The sequence below is a fragment of the Nuphar pumila genome, chromosome 7 (assembly GCF_984573655.1).
Source record: "Nuphar pumila chromosome 7, dmNupPumi1.hap1.1, whole genome shotgun sequence".
In the NCBI taxonomy this organism is placed as follows: Eukaryota; Viridiplantae; Streptophyta; class Magnoliopsida; order Nymphaeales; family Nymphaeaceae; genus Nuphar; species Nuphar pumila.
Window position 1 is genome coordinate 127,699,866 of NC_143255.1, and position 24,718 is coordinate 127,724,583.

Sequence of the window (24,718 nt, forward strand, 5' to 3'; positions counted from 1 at the left end):
ACATTCAAATTTAAGGATGTAAACCCCAAAAGTGTGTGACTTCGAGGGAGAGCATGATTTCAACATGACAAAAGCTGAGCCCAATATTCCTTCTAATAATGCATTTGATGATGAAGAAGAAAATTATTAAGATCCATTACTTCATCATTATTTATGTAATTATTCATGGTCCTGCTGCGATACCTCTTTTGGTATGTAATTTAATTCTTTTCTGCTTTACTTATTTGATTGATATTTAGGTTGATTTATGTAATTGTTGTACTTATTTGATTGATATTTATGTTGATATATTTCATGCATGATGAATGATATTATGACAATGTTAACTGTTAAACTTTAAAATTATATATATATATATATAATTTTTTATATTTTTGCCCTACTGCACCCGCACCCATGTGACATAGTAAGGAACCCAACATAATTATTGGGGAAAAAATTGGTCGATGTAGATTCCTTTCCTGTTTTCATGATTCTACTAATTTCACAAGTTTTACAACCAGGCAAAGCCATCGCAGCTAGGTCTCTAATCTCAGAGCGGTATTTCTTAGTAAAAATGAAAAACAAACTATATATGTCACATCTACAAGGTTTGATTTACAGGAAAAAAAATATGAGAAAAATAGTGATTTCTACTCAATAATATACTCTCTCTTCCTCTTATATATATATATATATATATATATATATATATATATATATATATATATATATATATATATATATATATATATATATATATATAGGAAAGGAGTGTCATCAAATCCCCTTTCACGTTGAACGAACGTCATACACTCAAGGAGCATCTGATTTTGCGTGAAATCACTAAATGTGCATTTTGCACACAAAGAAAAGGGCACTACTGATTGTGCGCAGCAGCGTTCTCTCATCTGAGGGATTGTGGATGAATTATATATATATATATATATTAATATTGGTTACTAATGAAGGTATGAAACTAATGAGTAGAAATCATTATTTTCTTCAAAAATTTCATTTTTTTGTAGATCAAATGTTAAATGTATGATCTATGGTTTGTTTAGTGAGAAACTTGTTTTGAATCATGTGATTATGACAAGTAATTAGGTTTTTGAAGGGGTCCAAAAATCAATGGCCCACAATGTGCCAAAATTTCATAACTCAAAAGATCATATTTTTACATCAAAAAAGCATAATCCAAGGCTTGATCCTTAGAAATTAAACCATGTTAAACATATATGTAGTTAGATCGAGTAGATACAACTTGCACTTATGATTTCTTGCTAATTTATTTTGTACCTTCGTTAGTGGCCAATATACATATATGAAAAAACCCATAAGAGTGAATGAGTTAAACGCATCGGTCATTACCGCTGTTAACTGTATGAGCAGAAAAATGACAATTAGTAGCGGTCTGATCCACGCGTAATCAGGGCGGACAATTAATAGTGGACAATTTGTTCATCCTCTGTTATGGGCTTTTATATATATATATATATATATATATATATATATATATATATATATATATATATATATATATATATATAGTGTATCACACCCTCTAGTGAAAACAACATATTCTAGGTTAGGCAGATTTTTTAAGGGCTACGACTGTTTACGATGCAAAAAAAAATTCGATATGAAGAGAGTCATATTTGTACGTCACAATTATCCAACCGAATGTGCATTTAGTAAATGGATTATACCGAATGCATTTGTGGGGTTAAAATTTGCCAAATATAGCTTGGTCATATTATTGTGCCAACAAACTTCTGTAGGGGTATTACAGGTGTACCCTTTTGATCCGTAAAGTGGGTCGGTGGGGAAATTGCATCGGATCTGTAACAAGATTTCCCAACTTATCCTAAGTTTTATGGATAAGTGGGGACACTGAAAACACCCTGGGTTGGTGGCGAGAGATCCGGGCCCCATATCCCTTCTTGATTGCGTGTGTAGCCGTTAAACAGCTTTCGAGCCCCAAAAAAAACATCGTGGGCGGCACGTGCTCCGCAGGAACAGGACAGACGGAAACAGAGACGATTTTTTTAAGTGACAAGTTGAACTGTTGGACAACAATTGTTTTTCGGTTCAAATCGTAGACCTCAAGTTCAGAACATTAGGATGTTGGCCTTTTGACTCTTTTGGGATGTTGGCTCGACCGGTCAATTTGGAGTCAAGATTTTATTCGGATATGGAGACTAGACAAGCCTTAGGTCGACCTCGAGCTTGGCGAGCCTAGACGACCTGAGCTTGAACTGATCTACATGTTTGCAAGTCTTTTTGATGACAAGAAACCCTCACCAAGGTGAGGAAAACCCGGAATGAGGACCACGATCACCCTGTCTTACGTGGCCCACTTCTGAAAGCTAGGGACGCACTCGTGCGCCGGTGGGGTTTGATATAGTGCCTTCATCTCAGCGCCCTCACAATCACTTCTGCGACTCGTAGTAGTTCTCTTGTTTGCAAGTCAAAAGCCTCAACTAGACACTACAAATATTACATAAAATATATGCATTCATGCACACACACATTTTATAAAGTTGGCCATTAGCTGCTTAGCAAGCCGAGCATGAAAGAAGCCATTAGCTGCTTGTCTCGTTTTTCCAGTCCTAGCTCTATGTATCACCAAACCACACATTGTTCAACTGGACTTAGGGTTGTAAACAGGTCGGATCGAGGTTGGGGTTTGCAGTTTTTAGCTGTTCTGGATCCAATTCTGATCCGAATCCCCGTGTATTTAGCTGTACCGACTCTTAACAGTTTGCATTCCTAACTGAACTCCATGACGAATATGGATTTGATTAAAATTTCCCGGTTAACCTGATTGGATTCTGAGTGTAATTTTCAAGTGGACCGAGATCCTTTTTTGGGATTAGGGCATGAAAACCCCAAACTATTTAGCTGATTGGACCTGGAGCATATGATATTTAGGAAAATGGCAATCACTAGGTGAGATATCCATCTAGAGATCCAATTGTTGGGGATCCAGATCCAAGTCACCCGTGGCGACATATGATGAGGTGGGTTAACCTAGATCACATAATAAAGTTGGCCAAGTCAAAGCCTTTCTAAAAAAAAAAAAAAAAGTTGCCCAAACTAAAGGTGTTGTTTGGTTCTTTGATGTAGATCCAACTTTTTGTACTGCAAAGACTGCAGTGTAGCCATAATTAGCTCCCTCTTTTCAGGGCGTGGAGATTAGACTAGAGAGAGGAAAGAGTGGTGGCGTCCTGTGTAAAAGTTTATAGTATTTAGTATTTACGCTTTTATTTTTTGTAGTGGAAGTATCAGTGACAATAAAAAAGGTAAGAAAAAAGGAAGAAAGTACCACAGTTTTTCTTAAAGCTAAGCTGGGGGTTAGGCAGACTCTTATCAGTTAAACAACTATACCGTTGGGTTTTGAACCTGCAATGTCCCAGCACAAGCTGACGTGTACTAGGTGCTCCTACCATACAAGCGGAGCCCCGTTGGTAGGTAGCACACTTTCTTCTTTCTTCTCAAATTCGGAGAAATTTCGTCTCTCTAGAGTTTTCCTTCTCTGTCTAATATTTATATAAAAATATTGAATGACCCAAGGACATGTTGGTTTGAAAAGTCTTTTGACAGATAACAGTGACACGTTTAATGTAATGAAAGGATTTCTAAATTGGCTCCCATCTTTTCTCTTAATGCCAAAAGTACTCCTGCAATCCGCACAAATGGCAGCATCAACTGATGCCACTTGACTGTTGGGTCACCTCCCGTTGGCCTCGTGTAACTGGCTGGCTTTTCCTTTCGGAATTTAATTTGTTAAGGGGCACCTGGCTTCTCGTTTCGTAATTTTCTAACTGGATTTAAAATTTTATTGTGGCACCTGAGTTGGATATGGGTCTAAAACTAGAACCGAACTTCAAAAAAAAAAATACAAAAGTAGATACTGACCCATATTTTCATACTGGACAGCATATTACAAAATTGGACTACAAAGTTAATGTATACATTTGGGCTTGTTCATATCCACGTTAGAACCGGATAAGTATTAGAGTTGAGTTTGGTAAAATTTGGGTCCAATAAGACCCTTTATTTATTTTTAATTGAATTAATAGGTCTATTATCAGAAAAATATAGGTCCATGTTAGTAATTTCATAAAAGGTGGCGCATGATATGGAATTTCATGAAAAAATCGGTCTCTGTCAGGAAATTACCCAAAAAAAAGCGTTAAAAGCCGCATGTTATTCATATAATCATAGACATTAATGGGATTAAGTAAAGAGGATAATTATACGAATATGATGACGCTAGTAGCGAGAGGATTAATCGGACGGTTAGGAATGACATGCGGCGCACGATGCGATGCAGATATGGACAATAGGGCGCACCTGGAGGGTAAAGGGCGGATCTCAAATACGGTTGCCGATATTCTTCACACATGTGACGCCGAGTCCGGTTGTACTCACCCCACAAGCTCCCAACTCGCTCTCTGCAACTCGCTCGAAAAACCCATCACTACACGAGGAGAAGAAGAATGGGAGAGGTAAGTGTAGAGTCTCACCTTGATTGATTCATCTGCTTGCTTTTGTTTCTCTGAAGATGAAGTCTTTCTCTCTCTATCTGTGTTTGCTTTGTGGCCTCAGGAAGAGAAGAAAGAGGAGAATGCGGAGAAGGAGGAGAAGAAGGAGGAGAAGAAGAAGGAGAAGAAGGGAGCAGCGAGCAACGAGATTGTTCTCAAGGTGGATATGCATTGCGAGGGATGCGCCAGGAAGGTGAAGCGTTCGCTCAGAGGGTTCGAAGGTTAGTATCTGGTGTGAGAAAAAAATGCGATTTTTTTGGGTTTTCCGGTCGATTGACGCCGGATCCGGTGGTTTTGCTACAGGCGTTGAAGAGATTCAGGTGGATACGAATTCGCACAGAGTCGTCGTGAAGGGGAAAGCGGCCGATCCGCTGAAGATCTGCGAGAGAATTCAGAGGAAGAGCGGACGGAAGGTCGAACTCATCTCTCCGTCGCCTAAAAGCCTGGAGGAGGCGAAGAAGGCAGAGGAGAAGAAGGCCGTGAAGCAAGAGGAGAAGAAGGAAGAGGTCTGGTCTAAGAAAAACCTCGAATTTGAGCTTATCGTGTTTTTCTTCCTTTTCAGTTCGTTCTCGTTTTTATCCTTTCCGGTTTTCTATCAAAACCCTGAATTTTTGGTCGAGCTCTGAGGTTTAAACCCGCTTTTCCTTGAAAAAGAAAAAACCTAACTCGGTTTTTCAGTTTCTTTTCGTTTTGTTCTTGTTCCTTGGGGCAGAGAAAATCTGGAATTCGGGAAAGGGAAATCTCGCAATCTCGATGAGAATATCTTCGTAGACTGTGCTACTTCTTATCGTTTCTTCCGTTTTCTTGCGGTAAAAGCATGTTAATTCTTTCAAAACTTGACACATATTTCATTTCCTCAGTTTTCTGATCAAGAAAGCTGCTTTTAGATTTCAAAAGATCTTGAATCTTGCTTGTTCTCGTCATTTGCTTACATTTTCTCTCTTTTTTCTTTGTAACTGATACTTCTCGTCATTTACTTAACGTCTCATTATATGATTTTCTCGGTTCTTCCAAACACTGAATTTAAAAAAACTTCTGATTTCCCGGCGTGCAGCCTGCCGTGATAGTCGCCGTCCTGAACGTCCACATGCACTGCGAGAATTGCTCCCAGGAGATCCGGCGGATCATCGAGAAGATGAAAGGTAAGCAAGACCTGTCCCCCGCTCCGATCCATCTGTTTCCAGCCGTCTATCCCATGTCCTAACCGATCTCAACCGTCCGATCAGGCGTGGAGTCGGCAGCGCCGGACCTGAAGAGCAAGCAGGTGACTGTGAGGGGAGCGTTCGACCCGGCGAGCCTCGTGGATTACGTCCACCGGAGGACGGGAAAGCACGCGGCGATCGTGAAGCAGGAGGTGGAGAAGAAGGCGGAGAAGGGGAAGGAGGAGAAGGATAAGAAGGGCAAGGGAGGAGGGAAGGACGACAACAAGGGGGAGAAGAAGGCTGAGAAGAAGGAAGGCGAGGAAGGAGGAGGGGCGGAGACGAAGGCGGAGGCCAAGAAGAGCGAGGCTCCGACGCTTCCCAAGTACGCCATCGAGTACATCCATCCTCAATTCTTTAGCGACGAGAACCCTAACGCCTGCTCCATCATGTGACACCTCTCTCTCTACAGTCTCTTTGTTTTCTCTCTCTCTCTCTCTCTGTACAAGTCTACGGAGGTGACCGTAGATTTCTGGTTAAGACTCGAGCTACTAATTAATGGTGTATACAGTAGTTACGTCTGTACGAGAGAGTCCGTGGTGTAGTGCTTGGGGACTAGTGTCTTTGTTGAAACAAAATTTGGAACGGCGAACCGTTTCGGGACTCGCTTTGTTGTAGAGTGTACGGTACGTGCGTACGAGGGAGTTGTGTATGCATCTTCTCCGGAGTTAGTGGGACAACCATTTCGGGACTTGCATTTGAGGGGTTGTCCGGAACACCAGAACTAAGAAAATTAAATAAAAAGAACAAAATGCAGAACACCTGACACAACAAAAATTTGACTTGTCCAAGTCACCTCTTCATCCCACCAGAGACACAGATCTATTTTACACAGTTCTATTTGAACAATCAAAAGGACTCATTTTCGTGTGGAATCATGCAAATTCACAATAGGGAATTAAAGGGATTAGTTTGGCGCGATTCCTTTTTCAATGGGGGGAATTGTGATGGCTCTGGAATTCTTTATATATTACCTGACTTTGGGTGAAAAATGTGACTGGGCCTTGACCATGTGATCCGAGTCAAAGCATCCAGAGCTTAGTCAACCGATTCTTTTACACATACACACAAGCCATTGCAACGGCTTTTTCTTTCTCGTGTGGTTTGGTGTGGGCTGTTACGGTTATTTGCTCGCAAACTCAGGCGGCCTCACCTCGATCCACGGAACGCCTTCAGGTGGGGCTTCCTAGCGGCTATGCAACAGAGAGAGAGAGAATCGCCGTTGGTTTCTCTCGAAAACCGTAGACGGTTGTATCGTGCTTCACACGGAGACCGAATCCTGCGGGACCCTTCAAAATTTGGAGTTGGGGACTTGGGACTTGGGACTTGGACCCTTGTGGGCTCGCTGCTGCTTGTTTCTTTAATACTTTTTGCTTCTTGGTCTGCATGCTTTTACTATACACGGTGGCCATGGTGACGGGTCGGACAACTCGAACCTGCACCGGACCCAGGTTATTCCGGATGCGTTGGAATTTGGGGTGCTGTTTTAACTGGGTGGGTCTGTGACTGATTGAACGCCACATGCGCAGAACCATACTCACAAACGTCACCAATACTTTTGAAATTTTATAAGCTGAATCTAAGCAAAAATTTCAAGTTTCTTATTTGGTATAAAAGTGGATCCAGGCAGCACTTAAGTGCCCTGGGCATGTGACACAGCCAATCACATGGCAGCATTTAATGTATCATGTGATTGGCTGTGTCACATAGCCTTCCCGGATCTCCTCTCGTCCTTATACTTAGGGATGCACACGAGCGGTGCTCGAACCAAGCTTGAAAAGTTGTGTACAAACTTGGTTAGAGCTGCATTAACTTATATTAAAAAAAAAAAAACAATTGCATAGAGGGCGAGAATGTACCCAAGACCTCACACGGTACACAACTTACCCACTTAGCTAAAAGCACCAAAATATTACTTACCCTAAAATAGTTGCCATGACACTAGTCGAGCTTAATCAAGCTTGAATGCCTGATCAACCTGGGCTCATTTACTTACTCCGACGATTGCGAGTTGGGTTTAAACGAGTCAAGTTTGAGCCAAGCTCGAGGTAGCCCAGTTTGTTGTTCCGCCCTACTTGTACTGCTCTGGCTTGGCAGGTGGAACATGATAGCTCATTGGATCTACCCGGGCTGTGATTCGGATCTCTACTGTGGGGATTCAGACCCTGGTCTCCCAACTAAATTTTGCAACAGGGTTTTTTGTGGAGCCGTACTGCATAGAAAGTCATACAGGCAGTGACTGCATCGTGGACTATATCAGGAGGAAATAATGAGGGTCACGTGATGCAGCACTTGTATTGATAATTTGATGGTGAAAGGTTGTAGGTTTTATAAGTAAGTGTACGTGGCTGTCAAGGGGTTTTAATGATTCAGGTTGTGTTTGGGGTTGGATGCATCTGCAGAAATGCAGCGAGGGGGTATGAAGTGGGTTGGATTCTGATGGGTCATGGATTGGATCTGTGTGGATGGACCCCGAGTAAGGGAAGAACGACTAATTTGGACTTGACATCAAACTGGGATCGTGTTGAAATTGACTTGCTTTTCACCTGTGGATGGAGGTTTCAATGGGTTGGACCTTCACTGGACCAGATGAGTCCAGACCCATCTCAACTTTGAGGTGCTGGTACCCAATACAGAGCCACGTCTGGTCGGACCTACCACAAGAATGAACCACGCTCGGATCATATAAGGATTACATAAAACATGGAAATTCTGGGCCTTAATGGGAACTTGGTTTGCACTAGATTTGGAATAAAATTTTATAAAACCATACTTGGCTCCATATACAAATTGAACCCTTTGGGTCTAACCTGAATTCTTGATTAGACTTTCTTCTTTATCGGCAAACCGTACTTGGCTCCATATACAAATTGGAGAAGTTAATGCAGGTCACTTTGAGTTGGGACGTTGAAAGTTCGAATCCCAATGGCATAGTTGTGTAACTGGTAGGGGTAGGACTAACCCCAACTTTCTCTGTCTAAAAAAAAACTTGACCTTATAAGCTTTGGTACCGGCCAGACTGGGTCAAGCCAGACCGGTTGTCACCCCTTAGTGTGGGTTGGGCAAAATGTAGCTACTTGAACTAAGCCCAAAGAGAGAGACCAAATGCACTATAAAGGACTGTTCCTAGCAAATGGAACATGCCAAACACATTCTTATTCTTATGGCTGGGTGAGCCTAATCTCACCCATCGTTTACAACCACAAAACCCACCTCTCACTATAAGTGGGACCCACAGAAGGGTGGGTTTTTTAAGTTATCCGTTAGGGACCCACAGAAAGTACAGCTAACTTTGATTTAGCCGTTAGGGAGCTCATAATGCTAATAAATGGGCTGTGACTCCTGGCAACTTGTTGTGATGTTCGCAGGTCGCAAGTAGCTCCTACCAGATAAATCCGAGCACCCTCATGGACACAAGCCGTCTTTCGTTATTGTTTATGAGATTTATTACATTTTTTATCAGGTTGGTTGAACTCCACATCGATAAATACTAGGGCCAACTAGTGATTCCTACCGAACCTAGCTGACTCAGGCTCGGTTCGGTTAAAGCTCGATTCAGCCTTGTTTCCTTCGAAAATGAGCTGAGCTTGAACTGGTGTATGAAGCTCGGACGAACTATTGAGGCGAGCTTCGGCGAGCTTGAACGACCTATCGAGCCAGATAAAACTCAGTTAATTGCAAACCCCACATATATAATATCTTTGCAAAAATCTTTAGAAGTGTGTTGTTATTGTAATGGGTAGGTCATTAGTCTTTATTAAGAACATGTTGGGTTTGAATCTTGCAATTGGTGCATTTTTTCGTTGAGAACTTTTAGTATATATATATATATATTTCAATAATAATAATAATCAAAAGACATGTTTTGGTTTAATGGTAGGGTAACGTTAAGGAGGTTGGGGATGAAATCCCTTCTCTTTAATTTTTTTTTTATAAATCTTATTTAAGCTTGGCTTAGAACCAAACCAAGTTCAGACAATGCCTTCTAAGCTTAACTCCGAGCTTGAACAAAGTGATTTTGAGTCGAACTGAGTTAGAACAGCCCAAGCTCAGCTCAAACTCAGCTAGTGTGCATCTCAAGAGCCAACCTTCATACCCATAACCCTTTTAGTCATCCAATAAAAGCAAGAGACAAAAGAGTAAAAATAAAAGCCCCACCATCAGGCGGTATTTACATAAGGGACATCGAGGTGGTATCCCATGTGGTAAGTGGGGTGCTGTGTCATGCGGAAGGACATGAGGCCTCTGTTTTTCTGGTAGGGTCCACCTAACCCCAGCTTGCCTTTCAAAAATAAAAAACAAAAGCCCCACTAAGCATTCACTAGCAAAACTCACCGATGCAACTAACTAAATATATATAGAAAAAAAAGGAAATTTAAAAACTATGTAAACCCGAGGACGGCAGGATACGAACCTGCGTGAGTGGAGCTCACATGAATTCTAGTCATGCCCCATAACCACTCAGGCACTTACACCTCGTCTATTGAGGTTTTCCCATAAAATGTTTTGTTAAACTTAAAAAAAAAATTCTTCCACCAAAATAACGTCCTGCTTCCGCCCTTATATCCGTTGCTCTAACGGCCAAAGCCGCCCCCTCTTCGCGCACGCGCGCAATCGCGAGGGCGGGCGTCGACGAGGCGGTCCGGCACCTCTACTCGACGGACCTGCGTGGCGGGTGGGGGGTGCACGTCGTCCAGGAGGTGAAGCTCCTCGCGAGGAAGGGGGATCGGGAGGAGCTCGACGCCGCCATCACCGAGCTCATCGATCTGGGGTTGGAGAGGTGCGCCTCTCGTCTCTCCTTCGCTTCTTTAGTTTTCTCCTGATTCCTCTTTGCTCGTTTTCGATTGCGCACTTGATTCCGCTGGGGTTTCTGTTCCGGTTTGCTTACTAATTCGTGATTAGGTTTGTGGTTAGAATTTAGGGCTTCTGAATCATGCATCTCATCCAGAAATTGGGTGTTTGTATTTATCAAAGATTTAGTGCCGCTGTTTCGGTTGTTATGGTTTCTGGTACTTCTTAAGTTCTTGATAATTTGGGGGTTAGGGTTTTGTGGTTTCTGAGAATTAGGGTTTCTATCTCTTGGGAAATTAGGGATTCTCGTTCTGAAATTAGGGTTTATGGCTTTCTGAAGTTCATGGTTTCCGTTGTAATGATTATGTCCTTTTTTCCTAGTTTTATCTAATATATGTCAGATTTTGAAGCTACTAATTCCTGGAATTTGAAAATTGTGAGAACAAAGAAATTGCTGGAGTTACCATTTCTATCTAACAAAAAACAACTTGTTTGGTATTAAGTAGAAGAAGACATCTTGCAAGATGGCTAGCTTGAGATTTCTTGCGAAAAAACTGCAGTGTGTGTGTGTGGGGGGGGGGGGGGGTATTGAGGGTTGGAGATAGTATTTTTTACAAACGTTTGTAGTTACAAATGCCTCTAGATCACCACAGCACAGGTTGTTTTGATCCAATCGGAGCTCATAGATGTATTCAACATGGTCCAAATGCTAGGAATTGGCATTTTGATTGTGTTTTTTCAACCTAAAATTATGATTTTAGTTGTCAAAATATCACATAGTAGGCTGTTGAATTTTCTAGACTGATAAATTCTGGCCCACGTGTCTTAATTGGATGCTCCACTAGTGATTCCCAATAAACAAAACATGTAGATCACATCTATAAGGCTAGTTTCATGAAAAACAACAAAAAAATAAGAAAAAAAGTGATATTTGTACATACCTATTTAGTAAGGGAGGTAGATATCAAGCTAGAGGCTTTTTGCTGGCAGCATATATTCAGTAGTACATTGAAAACAACTAGATATTTAAGATAAATTGGGAAACTTCATTAGCCAGAAAAACAAGCATATTGTCTTAAAAAACTTACGCTCGGAATCGTCAATGAGTCTGACCATCTCTGAGGTAGGGGAAAGTTGTATATGAGGACAAATGATAGAATACTTCTAATTTATACGTATATATATATATGCTTTTAACTCAATGATGCAATTTTGCATATTCTTATCCATTTAAAATTATGTCATTTACTTTATCGCTGCGCTGTTATATGCACAAGCTACTGATTACATAATTTATTTAGCCGATGTGTGGTTTCGTAAATCGTACACTGCTTGCGCAATTTATTTAGCCGATGTATGGTTTCATACATCGTGCATTGCTTATGCAATTTATTTAACCGATGTACTGTTTCGTACGCCATGCATTGCTTACGTAATTTATTTAGTCGATGTATGGTTTTGTACATCGTGCATTGCTTACACAATTTATTTAGCCGATGCGATTTCGTATATCGTGCAGTGCTTATGCAATTTATTTAACCGATATACGATTCCGTACATCATGCGTCGCTTACGCAATTTATTTAGCTCAATGTGTAGTTTCGCACATCGGGCCTTGCTTTATGTCATTTACTTTGCCGCTGCACTGCAATGTGCACATGCTTACACTTTACTATATATGTATTATCTCTCTCTCTCTATATATATATATATGACTTTATAAGGTACACGTACTCCTGTCTACTTCAGATTATGCATACATTTAAAGACGCATATTTGTGCATCCTTGCCAAGTCTCTATTTTTAAAAAGTTTTCACATATGAGATTTTGAAGCTCATATTATTCGTTGTCTCGAAAAGCAAAACAAACATTTAGCGTTTGCGTATTCGCAATCGAGTCTTTCCCTCAAACTTGCATAACGGAAAGGCTTCGACTACGTAACCCTAAGTGGTACGTACGTTGGGTCCTTCGTTTTGGTATCTGAAATGATTCGGATATTCTCGGCCTAAAGCACAAGACTTTAAAATTTCTAAATGACGTTGGGGTTTCTTTCTGAAAAACCGATATTCCTCTCATCATAGTGGTACTATCATACATGCACGACATGTTAGTACTACGATGATTGGATGAGAGGTTTATGGTAACCTCATAGTATGAAAATGCACGATGATTAAAGAAAAATCACATAAATGGTGATGATCGCCTTCACAAGCAAGATGCTCGATTTGATTTGAAAGACTAGAGCATGTAAAATGGGTCGTCAGTTAAAATAGAACCTCACATACTCATTCATCTCTTTGGTTCCGTCAAGAGAGAGGATCTGATGGTACACAGACTCCGATGGATAGGTTGTTAACAACTACGCTCCTCAAGCAGCAATGACGCTGTGTCCTCGGTCATCAGAATTAGGGGGTACCAAAAATTATCCTATGTAGTAGGTCCCAATGACTTATGCAGAAGTATGGGTGCATGTCCTTGAACAAGTGGCCTCTGGAGAATTCTCTCTCGGTCATTGACCGCCCCTTTAGTTGCAGACTCAGTTAGTTGTCCGGGGTATTAAAATACATGGAATAACAAATTCCTGGGCAGTCTCAGTTGTTTCTACGTTTTTCCTGTGCGTACTCTTAGGACAGATAATTATTGAAACAAGATTATCATTGATGCAGGGCAGGACCCGATTGGGCCCAGCGTGCCACTCGATCCACCACACAGGGCAGATGCAAGACCCCGTGGAGATAACTCACCTGCAGGGACGGAGCCACGACGCAAGGAGGTACCCCTGCGCACCTACGTCAGGCGTGGTGGAGCTCGCACGCCCCAGAACCAGCTGCAAAGGGAGACTGAACCGGATCGTGGGTCAGATCCAAACCTGGATCCACGTGACCCGAGATGTGGCATGCCTATCGAAGAGGCTGGATGGGATGGACGATCGGTTGACAGTGTTTGAGGCGCGCAAGGGAACGTGCGCAATACCAGGTGCTAACGTCGATGAGGGCGTGTTTGCAAATCTGAACATCCAAGGGGCTGAATCACACCAGTCGATGCCTCTGCAGCGAGTGACCGCGCCTGTTTCAGCATCCACGAAGGGTCCAGACACCTCGCGACAGCACCAGGGGATCCCGCCAAACAATGATGCCCTGGTAAGAGCACCCCACTCCCGACAAAGGCTGCCTGCGCCTGTTTCACAGGTGGACCCGAGCCTGCAGGGGCCCAGCAGTACACTGGGTCCACCTGCAGGCCAGGGTGCATGGCCAGGCGCAACAGCAGGTGTGCTGAGGGTCGGCCCGAACCTGCGGGCCCAGGATCGTGGCAGGGACTCGCTCGGGCTGTGTCGCAGGGTGAGCTGAGTCGGCAGGGGCCCAGCATCACGCTGGACCCTGCTGCTGGCCCGGTCCTATCAGTCCAGTTTGGGAGAGATGAGCACTCCTTCCCCGATCCCACACGGGGAGGCTCCGTAGCCGCGTCCCTAAGAGCTGGAATGGGCGAACCTTTGTTGATGGATCCAGATCCAAGAAGACCCAATCCAGTTGGTAATGCAACAGGACCCAGGCCTGTGTCACTGGGACCAACCATTGGGTCTCAGGGAACGGGTTTGGGTCTAGACACCCCTTACCCAGCCTACCTAGTTGGTTCCGGTTCGCGGGCAGTCCCGAGCCAGAACCAACCCACTAATCCCGACCCTCAACAGATACCCCAGACCGACCCTAACCCATATCGGACTCGGACGGAGCTCCAGTTTGGATTTGAGCCGGGTCAAAACCAGACCCATAATGCTATGGATCGGGGATCGAGTTCAAACCAAGCGTCTTATCCCCACAACTCGAACCTCGATCCAACCCACTCATATCTGGGTCCGACGAGTAGTGTAGGAGTGGGCCCGATTCACATCCCATCGGGCGAGTCAACCCATCCATATACCCACCAAACCCCATACCCATACCCATACCCATACCCATACCCATACCCATACCTAAACCCAAACCAACCTACTTACCCAAACCTGACCCAAAACCCAACCCAATATCCGGCCCCATACCAGACTCCTAACCCACAACCATATTATACCAATCCTACCCGTCCGACACCAGAACCTCAACCGAACCCTTCCCCGAACCTTGGACTTCCCGTCATTCCAGTACCACCATACCGGCCACAGATGGTGCCCACCCACGGGCAAACCCGACCGAGGCAATGTCAGCAGGAACCAGCGCGCCCCGACCGCCGACCCCCCATCGAGAGAGTTCGACAGCACCAGCATCCCGGCGCACAATACCACCATATGGGCAATGAAGCAGTTTGGGACGACGACATTTTCTGGAACGAGCATCCTGCAGGGATAGTGGAGCCGCGACAACAGAGACCACCAGACCATTCTTCCACCTATGGCGTGAAATTGGATCTTCCGGAGTTTGCGGGGCGATTCGACGCAGAACAGTTTTTCGACTGGTCTTATGCAGTGCAGTTTTTCTTCGATTATCACACAGTTGCTGAACATCGTCGTGTTTCGTTAGCTTCTACACAATTGAGAGGCCTAGCACAGACATGGTGGGTGGAGCTACAACGATCAAGGGAGCGGCAGGGATTAGAACGCGTACAGTCGTGGGAGGAAATGCAAAGACTGATGCAGTCAAAGTTCGTGCCTTCGGATCACGCCGAGCGAGCCTACAAGGAATACCTGACCCTGCGCCAAGGTTCCCGAACTGTAGCAGAGTACACCGCGGAGTTCCATCGTCTTTCCCTGCGTGTGCAGATCGAGGAAACAACTCGTCAGCAGGTCACGAGGTACATTTCGGGTCTCCGCCCTGCTATCTCTGATGATTTTAGTTGTGTCACAGTCGAAACATTAGATCAAGCCAGCAGTTATGCCATGAACATCGAGGATAAGCTGAAGCGGAGGCAGGAATATCGGACGACCCGTAGTGAGCCCTCCAACCGACCCAAGCCGAGTTTCCCAACCAGGGGAGCAAGCTCCCCTAGTGACTCAAAACCTAGGACCGACCTTAGCAAATCTGACCAGTCAGGTCCAGCTTTCCACACCCGGTCCAAAACCAAACCTACTGAGTCAACCCTTCGTTGCTTTAGGTGTCAAGAGTTAGGACATGTTGCGTCCAAGTGTCCGACCGTGAGCAAGAACACTCATCTAGTTGAAGGGATTGTCGAGTCCGCAAGTGAGAGTGATAGTGAGGACAATTCATTAGTTGAGGTTGATGATGAGCGGGGAGTTATAGAGTTCGACGGCAACGTCGAAAGTTTGTTGTCCATCCGTCATGTGTTGACCACACCCCGAGAATTGACCCCATCGAAATGGCTAAGGAACAACATTTTTAGGACTCGATGCAACTGTGAAGGTCACGCGTGTGATGTCATCATTGACACCGGAGCATGTGAGAACATGGTATCTGAGAGTGTGGTGTCTACCTTGAAACTCAACACCGAAACGTTATCCCAACCCTATAAGATGGCCTGGTTCAAGAAAGGAAATGAGGTTCCCATCACTCAGCGTTGCCTAGTCCGGTTTTCCATGGGGGAACACTACCACGATGAGGTGTGGTGTGATGTGGCCCCTATGCATGCGTGTCACATTCTTTTGGGACGTCCCTGGCAGTTTGATCGCCAGACCACTCACGATGGCCGCAAGAACACTTACTCTTTTATCTTTAATGGCCATAAGATCGTCCTTCTACCAATCCGGGAGACGGGTTTCCCCACAGTTGACAAACCCGAGCGAGTCCCCCGACTCGCAGGCCTCTCGTACCGGCTTTTCCTGGACCACTGCCAGGAAGATGGCTATTGTTATGCCCTGGTGGCTAAGCCAGTAACGAGTTCACCAGTGTCCATTCCCGCGGATGTTGCCCCTCTTCTCGAGGAATTCCGCGATGTTATGCCGGATGACCTTCCTGATGGATTACCTTCGACAAGGGTGGTTCAGCATGCCATTGATTTTGTACCCGGGTCGAGTTTACCCAACCTTCCAGCTTATCGCATGAACCCCTCCGAACACGCGGAGTTGTTAAGACAGGTTCAGGAATTACTGAAAAAGGGTTTCATTCGTGAGAGTGTTAGTCCTTGTGCCGTGCCTGCCTTACTCACTCCCAAGAAAGATGGGTCCATGCGCATGTGTGTCGATAGTCGTGCGATCAATCGCATTACCGTCAAGTACCGTTTTCCCATTCCTCGTCTAGATGATATGTTTGATATGTTATCCGGTGCCTCCATTTTCTCTAAAATTGATTTAAAAAGCGGATATCATCAGATTCGGATACGCGAGGAAGACGAGTGGAAAACAGCATTTAAGACACGTGATGGATTGTACGAGTGGTTAGTTATGCCGTTTGGGTTGTCTAATGCCCCCAGTACCTTCATGAACATGATGACCCAAGTTTTGCGTCCGTGTCTTGGGAAGTTTGTTGTTGTCTACTTTGACGACATCTTGGTCTATAGTTCTTCATTGTCGGATCATTTGAGTCACCTGCGTCAAGTCTTATATATTTTGAGAAAGGAAAAATTGTATGCCAATGCCAAGAAGTGTGAGTTTATGACATCCAGTGTCATGTTCTTAGGGTTTATTGTGTCTTCTGATGGCGTCAAGGCCGACCCCGCTAAAGTCCGAGCGATTGTCGATTGGCCTACCCCAAAGACTATAGGAGAGATCCGTAGTTTCCACGGGTTAGCCACCTTTTACCGACGTTTCGTGAGAAATTTTAGTACCCTTATGGCCCCCATCACAGAGTGCCTAAAAGATACTAGCTTTCATTGGACGCCAGCGGCGAGCAAAGCCTTTACGATCATCAAGGACAAAATGACCAGTGCCCCTGTCTTAGCCCTCCCCGATTTTAGTGCAGTCTTTGAGGTTGAATGTGATGCCTCTAAAGTGGGGATTGGCGCCGTCTTGAGTCAGAATCGTAGGCCTGTCGCCTTCTTTAGCGAAAAGCTGACTCAGGCCAGGTGCCAATACTCCACTTACGATGTTGAGTTTTATGCCGTTGTACAAGCCCTTCGTTATTGGAGGCATTATCTCATTTACAAGGAATTTGTCTTGTACACGGATCATGAGGCATTGAAGTACCTGAATAGTCAGAAAAAGTTGAGTGTCCGTCATGCCAAGTGGGTCAGCTTCTTGCAAGAGTACACCTTTTCGCTTCGGCATCAATCGGGTACCCTGAACAAGGTGGCTGACGCTCTTAGTAGGAAGAACAGCCTGTTGATGACTATGTCGGTGCAGGTCATAGGTTTTGAACAATGCAAAGAGTTATACTCTACGGACCCTGATTTTCACAAAGTCTAGGAAGGATGCACCTCTTTCGCTCGTAACCTTGACCCCCGTTTTTTGTATTCATAATGGTTATCTCTTCCGTGGCAACCAATTATGTGTACTCAATTTCTCTCTCAGGCTTCAGTTGATTTCTGAATTACATGAAGGTGGGTTAGCAGGGCATTTCGGGCATGATAAGACGTTCGCTCTCTTAGATGAACGATACTTTTGGCCCAAAATGCGCAAAGATGTTGCCAAGTTTATCAAAGGCTGTCATGTGTGTCAAGTGTCCAAGGGTCATCGTCAGAATAGTGGTCTGTACACCCCGTTACCCATTCCTGAGCGACCGTGGGAGCATGTGTCCATGGATTTTATTGTGGGCCTTCCCCGTACACCACGTCGTTTTGATTCAATTTTAGTCGTTGTTGACCGGTTCTCCAAAATGGCTATCTTTATCCCGTGCAAGCGCACCACCGATGCCTCTTTAGTCGCTTCATATTATTTCAAAGATGTTACCCGTTTCCACGGTCTACCTCACACAATCACTTTCGTTCGCGATACGCGTTTTATGAGCCATTTTTGGAAGTCGTTATGGGCCCTGTTGAAAACTAAGCTCCAGTTCAGTAGCGCGTATCACCCCCAGACTGATGGTCAAACCGAAGTCGTGAACCGCACCTTAGGAAATTTATTACGGAGCTTAGTGGGTGAAAATGTCAAAACTTGGGATCTCGTTCTGCCTCAAGCCGAGTTCGCCTATAACAACTCCATTAACCGGTCCACTGGTAAATCCCCGTTCCAAGTAGTGTATGGTCGTTCTCCCACCCATGTCGTTGACCTCGCCCCTGTGTCAGATCTCTCAGCTCCAGCTCCGGATGCCTTTGATGCCGTTGAATATATGCGTGACATTCACAGACAAGTCCGGGCCAAACTTGTTGAAAGCTACGAGACCTACAAAGCTTTCGTAGATCAGGGTCGTCGTGATGTCCATTTCGAGGTTGATCAACTTGTCTGGGTGTACCTGCGTCCAGAGCGTTTTCCTGTCGGTACCTATAGCAAATTAAGTCCTAAGAAGTATGGCCCCTTTAGGATCCTCCAGCGGTTAGGTTCAAATGCTTACCTCCTTGAGCTGCTCGATGATTGGCATATTTCCCCTATTTTTAACGTGGCTGATCTATATGCTTACCGTGGCGACAACAAGTCGACAGAGCCGACTTCTTCCCAACCAGGGGAGAATGATGCAGGGCAAGACCCGATTGGGCCCAGCGTGCCACTCGATCCACCACACAGGGCAGATGCAAGACCCCGTGGAGATAACTCACCTGCAGGGACGGAGCCACGACGCAGGGAGGTACCCCTGCGCACCTACGTCAGGCGTGGTGGAGCTCGCACGCTCCAGAACCAGCTGCAAAGGGAGACTGAACCGAATCGTGGGTCGGATCCAAACCTGGATCCACGACCCGGTCCAGTAAACAGTCTTTAAAAGGCTGTCTAGGGTTGCGTGAAGAGCATTGAAGATTAAAAAAGAAGCCCAGCCGACTTTTCTTTGCTGCAGTTTTCCCTTCTTTACTTATTTCCTGTTTTTCCATTGCATTCTTCCCTGTTTATTGCATTTCTTTTATTGATTATTGAAACATTTCTGAGTTAATAAAGAAGTCAGTCCCACCGATTCACGGTGGGCCATTATTTTCTCTCCTCCTTCAACGTGAGTTGCATCAATCATGCTCATTTTGCTTACTTTGAATTTCACATCACGAAAGGAACGTATATATTAGTCTTGTTCTGAATTTTGATATCTATGCACTTACCAGATTTTTATAAGTCTGATTTATTTTATGGGATACAGGTGATGATTAGGTTGGTACGACAGGCAATGACGCGATGACGTGATGATATCAAGATCCCATACTTTCTCTGACGTTTCGTTCCTAAGCACGTTTTGCATTTTTGCATAAGGGTTTCTTTTGAAACTTCTTCTTTTGTATAAAATTTAAATTATCAAAGACCTTGTTTTAAATCTACGTGGTTTCAATGCTTATATGGAGATATAAATCTATTGCGTAAAGGAAGGTTTGCCTGTAATGTGCCCAAGGTCCGTTGACTTGTTATTTCAAACACTGTTTTTTCGCCGAATTGCTATTTTAAACTCTGAAAAAGGATTGATTGCAAAGCTTTTAAACTTTTCCTAAAAAATTACAAGTTAGGGATTTTGGGGCGATACAATTTACTTGCTAAATTACTAAAAAACATGTCAATGATGAACTGATGATGCTCACTGAGCTTAGAGGTGGAAACCACAACCAGAATTAGCAGCAATTCCAATATACAAGTTGAGTTTGTGGTTGTGTTAGTCAAGCCTGAGTAGCTTAAAATATTTACTTGCTAAATTACTAAAAAAATATGTCATAGATGAACTGATGAAGCTCACTGAGCTTAGAGCTGGAAACCACGAACAGAATTAGCAGCAATTCAAATATACAAGTTGAGTTTGTGGATCTCTGTTCAAATAATGGATGTGCCAGTCTAAAGTTCCATAAGACTTTGGATGTTTGTACCCTTTGAAGTGCAAAGGGAAGTGGAACTTAATGCTGTAAAGAGGCATTCATGATTTGTAAGTTCTGAAGACTAGCATTTCTGTTGGGAGATTGGAGTTTTTCTTTATTAAAAATTTAGAGTTTGGGTTCGTCCCTTATCTTATCCTTTTTGGATCCTTGGAGGATATCAGGATGTCTATACTTTTGGAGTTTGTGGTTTCTGTTCCTGGCCATTGATTTTGAAGTCAAATTTGTGCTTTCTGTTAGACACCATTAGTTTTGGACTTCTCATCGTGTAATGGTGTAAGGATATTTTTTGTTGTGTATGTCTAAGCGTTTTGGACTTCTCTTGAGCTTATTGGAAACCAAAACCAAGTTTAGGATTTGTGAGCTTTCAAAATTCAGCATTTTTAATTTTATGTGTGATACTAAGGCTTCATTAACTTTACTTATCTGACACTGACAGTGTACAGCTTCCTTTGGTGAAATGAAAATTAACATCTTGTTTTTTGGTGATCCTTTTTTTTTCATTACTATCCTTATTGTTCTTTTGTTTTTGTTGTATTGACATTTTATATTATTTATTTGATTTTCCAACATGGTAAAGTAAAGCTTGGTGTGGCTGTTTCTTTCATGCAATAGAAAATCATCATGGTGATTTCTTTGTGGGGTCCATGTGTCGTTCATGATTGCATGGTTCATTCAGTATTAATATTTATAACATTTCATTTTGATACTTTTGTTTAGGTTGTGTAATAATATATATTTTTTATGTGAAGGGAATCTGCTGCGGAGTCCATATACAAGGAACGATGCATTGTTGTTGATGATGGTCCAAGTTGGGCCAAGTATATGTCTGTCTCAGGTTCTGCAGATGATGAGTATGATATCATTTCTTTGCAATATACAAAAGACGGATTGTTGTCAGTAGATGAGAATAGAGAGGGGCATGCTGCTGCATTTGGGGATGACATTACAATTGAAACTCTTGCTACTGAGTTCGGAAGAGAAATATTTGTGGTAAAGTTTATGGGTCTGTCCGTAATTCTGCATTAAATTTTGAGAAGCATAAAAACAACCATATGGCAATTCTACTATTTTTAATTTTATAAGGGGAGATGGATTGCTTAATGTGTCTGATAGATGCACTATCAATTATGCACACAGTTTTCTCTTTAACGGCAGTTGTTAGAGGTGGCTATTCTGTGACATTAGATAATCGCTTCAAATATACAAAGGAAAAGGATAACTATTTTTCATTTGTCCTTTGTACGCATATAGCTTTCCTCTGTTGGCTCTATGGATGCGAGCATTCTGAGTTTGCTATATAATTTGATGAAGTGAATTGACTGCAAGAAATTTTCCTGAATGGGCAATGGATTCTTCAGAAGAAAAGAGTTCTTCCATCTACCAGAAAGCAACTCATACTCAGAAAGACAATGTATAGCAATTGGTTATATAATATCATGTGCACTGATGCAAAAACATAGTGTTTGTTTCATGTGTTGAGAATGTGTAAGTTCCTATTTATCCTTAAAGTTTCAGAGGCTAACTTGCAAGCTGAAACTTCATAAATGTTTGCCTCTTACTTCCATGATTTTAGGCTATGATAGTGGTACAGACTTACTGATAATCAAGTTCCATGTTCTTGAGTTCTTCCAAGTTACTTGAGAGCTATTGTAAGATGCACATGGACATGGTCGTGGATACATAATGGGCATGAGAATTCTATAAAAAGTAGGGCACAGTTACAAGTTCACATACACACACATACATACATCCTCTTGTTCAATTGCTAGTCATCAACTCAATATTGAAGTTCGTTAGGAACTAGAAATAAAGTAATGTCAATTACAAATCATGGAAAAATAAAACAGTTAATGGCTAAGTACAGGCTTTATGATCATGATGGAAATAATTGATGAAGTCGTCTAACCATGTCTGGTAAATCCTCAAAGTGTGAGCGTTCCCTGTGAGTGACACAGAATAAGTGAAGTACTGGTCTAACTTAGCTTCTAAGAGACTAATCTTCACAGTGCACAAAGCTATATTGCGACTTGATATCTAAGTATGTTGCATTATATAATGCCTTCTGTTATGACATTTTGCTGTCTGAAATTTAGCATCATAGCCTTAATTTTAAGAAGATAAAAAAGCATAACAATCCTTCTCTAAAGAGCTTTGTTTTGATGTGTCTTGCACGTTGAACGAGTGGCCTACTTTGACTTTGTTTATCTTAAGTTGACTAATCTGAAAGGTGTGGGATCTGTTTTCATTGAAATCCTTTTTATTGTGTAAGGTCATTAATTCATGTATATATATGTAACAGGTTTATATGATTAAAGTTTATTGCATTGATACACCTGTAGTTTATTGCATTGATATACCTGTAGTTGAACATTGGAGAGTTGGCATTCCGACTCTGCTTAACCTGTAGCCCAGGGTGAGAATTCTGGTATCAGGTGACTCTCCTTGGTTTGCAAATCATCAGTTACTCATCTGAGGCTGTTTGGCCCAAGTCATTTGCTTACTGGACTAGGAAGCTGTGCCTTATGACCTACCTTGAAGGACTTGGTTGGGTTGCATACTTGTAAACACTAGTCCAGATTATAATAGTATACTGCAAAATAGGATATCTGCATGATGTCTGTGTCTTTGCATATTTTAACTCATCTATCCTTCGTGTACAGGTTCAGGCTCATGGATCAGATGCTATGGTAGATGAAGATAATTGTCTGTTCTTCCTCCCACATTGCCCTCGGGATCAAATTTCTGAGCCACCGATTTTCCTATTTATGAAAGGGAGAGGTAATCAAGTTTGCTCTATTGTGTATCGTGTATTGTTTAGCAAATAAACTGTGATGTTTTTCCTACTTTTTTTCAACGCAATAGTACGATGCTTCTCCCTGGTATGTAGAACAGTTCAGTGACATAATTATGGGTGTGCTAATTGGTTCCGCTTACCTACAGGTTGGTGTGGTGCTGGTGCTGATCACTATGAGCCCTTGATTTGTTTCTCTGTTCCAATTGCTTTGCAAGTGAAGGCAGCTGTTGTGCTTTGAGGGCTATTAGGTCCTGCAATTTTGTGTACTAGAGCTGCTGTTGTGTTACATACATATTTTGGATGAGCTGGTTTAGGTGATACTTTTTGGTGCAAGGCTGAAGCTATATTGAAGCACTCATTTTTTTCAGAGACAATTTTGGTCTCTGTAAGGATCCAATTCTAGCCTGCAATTCTAGCATTTCTGCGTGCATGCTTCTCCATGTGGTACCAATGTAATGATAAGCCCCTGTTAGGCAATGCTGACCATGACCATAATCTAAACACGCAGAGAGAGAGAGAGATTAAATGGTTAGTTTCATCAATTTCTTATATGTTACAGACCAGTTGGTCTCACTCTTCCAATTATAGTTCCCTATTATAAGCTTATTGCTGATCAGTGTCTAGCTTGGTTGGGCTCCTTTGACATATTATATACTTATGGATTATATACTTAGATATTATATATGTATATATATATATATATATATTATATGTGTTTTATACATTATATATATTTTATATATTTCTCAAACTTTAAAAATAAAACCTTTTTTTTAAAGAAAACAAGCCAGCTTGTGACTGGCTCACCAAACTCAGCTCGTAACAAGCTCAGCTTGTCGGGCTTATGAGCCGAGCTCGAGCTGGGTTGTACCCTTAACAAGCAGAGTCCGAACAGCCCAAGCTCGGCTCGTTTACCAGCCCTACTCCTGGATAGTTCGAGTGGTTGTAAACTTGTGAAGTAGGTGCAGACCGCTTCATCCCAGGTTCGACTCTCATGGGATGTGCAGGTGACTTTCACTGGTAGGTTCTACAAAAGCTTGGGTGTCGGTGACCCCACATGGATAATACCTACTTAGGTGGGAAACTTTGTCAGAAAAAAGTATGTATGGGCAGCATCGATATAATAATTGTGTCTAAATGTGTACATAGTGGGAACCATAGTTACATGCAAAGTAGTTGGTGAATGTAAAGTCAATGTGGTGCTCACGTAAGTTATTCATGCATGTGGTGGATATATTGATAACCATGCATGTAGGTAGTGCACTATGGAGCATTTATGTAGGGTTTATGAAAAGCCATGAATGTCAATACTCAATAGTAGCTCATTGATCTTGAAATCTGTATTTAATTTTGACCCCTTCATCTCAGGTTCGACTCCTACCGAGTGTGCGGGTGCCTTTAACTGGTGGACTCTGAAGGGGCTTGGATGTCGGTGACCTGGCCCCACCTGGGGTTTACCTATCAAGAGGCCGGGCCTCTTAATTAGTCCAGTTCATTTTCGGCGAGGGTCCCTCATCATAAAAAAAATATTGAGGTTCAAAGAAAGAAGGCCAAAGTTCATCATAATCGTATTACAAGGGTATAAAAAGGA

General features: G+C 42.8%; 2 protein-coding genes across 2 annotated transcripts; both read left to right on the forward strand.

Moving 5' to 3' along the window:
* The first annotated feature begins 4,416 nt into the window (after window positions 1-4,416).
* Window positions 4,417-6,331, forward strand: LOC149833444 (heavy metal-associated isoprenylated plant protein 7-like). The gene is made up of 5 exons (XM_090015129.1): window positions 4,417-4,493; window positions 4,594-4,750; window positions 4,833-5,035; window positions 5,584-5,671; window positions 5,756-6,331. The coding sequence occupies exons 1-5, from the start codon at window positions 4,485-4,487 to the stop codon at window positions 6,121-6,123; spliced, it is 825 nt and encodes a 274-aa protein (XP_089871255.1). The 5' UTR covers window positions 4,417-4,484; the 3' UTR covers window positions 6,124-6,331.
* A 3,944-nt stretch (window positions 6,332-10,275) lies between these two features.
* Window positions 10,276-23,730, forward strand: LOC149833445 (uncharacterized; the record flags this gene model as incomplete). Its single annotated transcript, XM_090013436.1, has 4 exons — window positions 10,276-10,508; window positions 21,083-21,323; window positions 22,994-23,111; window positions 23,274-23,730. Coding segments are annotated over 4 exons (684 nt in total), but the record flags the coding sequence as incomplete, so codon positions are not given.
* Between the last annotated feature and the right edge of the window lie 988 nt (window positions 23,731-24,718).